At 43.5% G+C, this 3,656-nt stretch overlaps 1 protein-coding gene across 1 annotated transcript in view; it reads left to right on the forward strand.

Moving 5' to 3' along the window:
- Positions 1-1,588, forward strand: part of LOC104397655 (rap guanine nucleotide exchange factor 5-like) — a 152,421-nt gene extending 150,833 nt beyond the window's left edge. The window contains exons 9-10 of the mRNA XM_010007655.1: positions 761-886; positions 1,544-1,588. Of these exons, the coding sequence (XP_010005957.1) occupies positions 761-886; positions 1,544-1,588 (171 nt within the window). The remainder of the gene's footprint in view (positions 1-760; positions 887-1,543) is intronic.
- The last annotated feature ends 2,068 nt before the right edge of the window (positions 1,589-3,656 follow it).

Consider the following 3,656-nt stretch of genomic DNA (forward strand, 5'->3'; position numbering starts at 1 on the left):
TCAGCCCTGATGAGCTAACTTTGTGATGGGTCTGGTATGCCTGTGTGCAAGCACAATTCTGTTAATATATGTACATGTATACTGTTTTTATAAAGCAACCAGTGCTGAATGTTTCGATGAAACATTATTGGCATAGCTTGAATAACTGGCAGAATATTAGCCAAAAAAAAATAGTTCTAACATAGTTTTTAAAGCAAATCCTTTTTTTTTTTTTTTCTCCCTAAACAAAATCAGGAGGTATTGATTTGTTATTCACAGAATAAATAAACAAACATGGCACAATCATCTTTTAACTCTTGAGGCTTGCATACATGAAAAATGGCTGGAGTAGGAGCAGAGGGAATTGTAGCCTGTTATTTTTAGGAGCGCCTTGTGTGGCGCTTCATTCTTTTTCCAGGGCTGTTCCTGGCTAACTTTCCCATGAGTTTTTAACCTCTTGCTCTTGTTCTCTTATGTAACAGGAAACAGGCTGACAGGAACAAATAAAACACAGTGTATCTGATAGTCACGCTCAGAGGAGCGGCTGATTTAGTTAGCCCCTGCCTTCGTTCCTCCAAAGTAGATACATTTGGAGACTCAGATGTGCTCCTCTCCAGTTGTTTCTCGGGAAGCGGTGACTTGTTTGTCTTCAGCAAACAGCACCCAAGTACTGCAAATATGAGAAAGCAGATGCATTTCTTTTAGGGTCGAGATCTGTGGCGGTGTCATGTCCTGGGATTGCGGATTTAAGTATCTGTTTGCTCTTTCTCCCACCCTTAAGGCAGGGGTTTTGTGCAAGCTCCAGGGCAGAGATGACATGGGACGCATTGAGCTGGTCCAGAAGCTGGCGAGAGAGAACTGCCAGTTTCTGCAGGCGGATAGAAAACCACCGGAGAAGGCAGAACAAGTAAGATGTTTCATGTTTGGGTTTGTTACTTCTTTCTGGTGGGAGGGGGGGAGAGATTTAGGTCACAAAACTGAAACAGCAAAACTGAGGGTCAGAATCCAGAGCACACATTAGTCATGGGGCTGCTGTTGCTCTCCTCTGCCGTTTACATTTCTCTGAAGTGCATTCAGTTCAGTAATTGCCAAATTATTATGTTGTCATTAACTATCAATTACTGTTATTAATGTCTTACACACATGGGAAATAGATGATTTCACGATGCTTTCAACTACATTGTTGTCAGTGATCATGAAATATTTGGGTTTTAGGGTGTATTTAAATAATGTATAAGGTGCATAAGCACTTCAGGTACTTACTTTAAATTGTCTTAAAATTACTTTGCTTCTGGTATACTTGGATGCAAGCATTGGCTGGAGATTTTCAGCATGAATTAAAAAAAATCATCTGGGTTCAGCAGTTTCTTTAAAAAAAATCTGTTTTCAACCAAAAGTTACACTGAAGGAAGCAGCATTCTATTTAATGCTTCTGAAAGCACTTATTCAGATGTTAATAACTGAACTGAAGATGCACTAAAACTTGACTGCTCTGCATGTAGCACAATTTATCCTAATTTTGTTCTAGTAAAAATTTCTATTCTGATTGCATGTTCATCTAAAGGTGGCCAGAATAATAGCTGCAAGAAACAACAAAGATCCCAGCTAGCCTTCATGTGGCTAGCTATAATGTATATGTAATTTATTCCATTTTCTCCTCACTGGACAGTGGAAAAATGGCATGTGCATTAGAAAATAAATAGGTTTCAGCTCATCTGCAAGCTCATTCTTACTGAAGTAAGGCTACACAAAAGACAAGAGAACGATGGCATCTTTTTGCAGAGCTTCATGCTGTTCTGTTTGGCAGCATATAAGGTCTAGTCTGGTGTAGTTAAATATGTAATTGGATCAGTAGGTGTGCATGAGGGAGGAGGCTAATTACTCAGGCTCAAATCCCCAAGATTGAACTGTTGCTCAGCTGATCCACTAGCCATGGACATCTGGCAGCATTTCGATATGTCTTTAAACCGTATCAGCAAAGTGCAATTAAAAGTTTAGTGCTTAAGTAAAGAAGATTTTAAGCCAGGGAAGGTTTCTAATTGTGCTTCAGGATTTGGAAGCAAGATTACAGATGCTGTGGGTGTAGGGCAGAGAGGATTGTTGCGACTGATACTCCAAAAATTCAGTGGTTATTTTTGCCACTTACTCCCATCATTGCAAAGACTGCTCTGGTGTCAGCTGCAGCTCTGTAGCTTACACTACAGTTCCAAAAATGGAAAGGAAAGAAGTGCTCAGCTTTTCTTTGCCTTTGAAAAGTATGATACTTAGCAATTGCTGCTATTAAGGAGATGGATTATTTCAGTTTAGCAGGAGCTAGAGCGAGCTGCTCATACCCACACTGAGCAGTACAACGCAGCAGTTGCTGCTTTTGGGCAAGGATGTGCCTTTAGACCTAGGAGATGACAGGAAAGAGAAATACTGCCTGAGAGACTGCAGAAACCCAGGTCATTCCTCATGTGCCCTTTATTTCTGGGTGGGGAGTATGTTGGAGCTAGTGCTGGCAATAACAAGTTATGCTGTGCTGCCTGCCTGCCCTTTTCTGCACCTTGCTGGTTGCTGTAGGGTGGGGGGTGATGTGGCACTTCCAGATGTGAGAGAGACTTTTAGTCCTTGGTGTGGGCTTATTTGCTAAGCCCCCAACCAGTCTGTGGATTTCATTAGGAACAGTCACCAAAAAGGCCTTACTGAACAGAGACAAGGTCTGTTGTGGAGTTCTCAGTTTAGCTGACTCAGTTAATTTACTTTTACTGGAAAAAACCCAGGCCTTGCTCTGGTGGGGCCGGTGGGTCACATACGTTCAGGAAGCTGTGAGCTTCCATCCCTTCCTCTCCCTCCCTTCCTCTCTTGTAGTCTGAGAGCTGCTCTGCCCCATGTGCAGGTGGCAGGATTTGGCTGGCTGGGCAGAACTTGCTTCTCCCTCTCTTCTCCAAGGAGGAAAGCAGCAGGCTGGATGGCAGCGAGTGCTGCTTGCATGCAGGCATTCAAACTCTGCCATCTTATCCTGCTGCTCCAGAAGTGAGGGCAGATCCATTGGCATCAGCTTACAGCCTAGTCCCTTGTGCTTACTATCAGTGTTAGAGGAACAACATATTCAGGGTGTGGTGTCCTTAGAAAATTATATGTAGCCTGTCCGTATTTTCTTTCTTATTATTTGTTTATTTTTATTTTATTTTTAAAAGCATAGCTTGCTCTTACATTACTTTCTGAGAAACACAGGGTAACAGGCTCTCGATGTAGGCAGTGAAACAGAGCTGCTCTGCACATTCTCCACAGGACTCTCATTCCTCAGCAGATATCCCTGTGCTAAAGCTTTCACCAGCTTTCCCTCTTGGGGAGCTCCAACTGTGCTTTCACGGATGATCTGCCTTCCTCAAAGGGATGTCATTCGGTCTGTAAATGAGATGCCTGAACACCATGCCAGGCTCCCCTGCCTGCACTGGGAGAGCTGGCCAGCCAGGCTGGCCTCTGGGCAGCACGTCTCGGAGCAGAAATACTGCTGGTTTGCAGGGCTGTGGGTGTAGGTTTCAGTCAGCCCAGGACAGTGTTTCTGTTTTAGGCTGGGGACTTTATACCCTGCCTGGAGGTAAAGCTGCTCTTTCCAAGATGGCCAAGAGGGAATTTTTGCACAAGGCAGCAATACCAATACCTTCTTTCCTGTGCAGTGTATGAGGGAGGTG

Source organism: Chaetura pelagica, unplaced genomic scaffold (assembly GCF_000747805.2).
Source record: "Chaetura pelagica isolate M959 unplaced genomic scaffold, ChaPel_1.0 scaffold10, whole genome shotgun sequence".
In the NCBI taxonomy this organism is placed as follows: Eukaryota; Metazoa; Chordata; class Aves; order Apodiformes; family Apodidae; genus Chaetura; species Chaetura pelagica.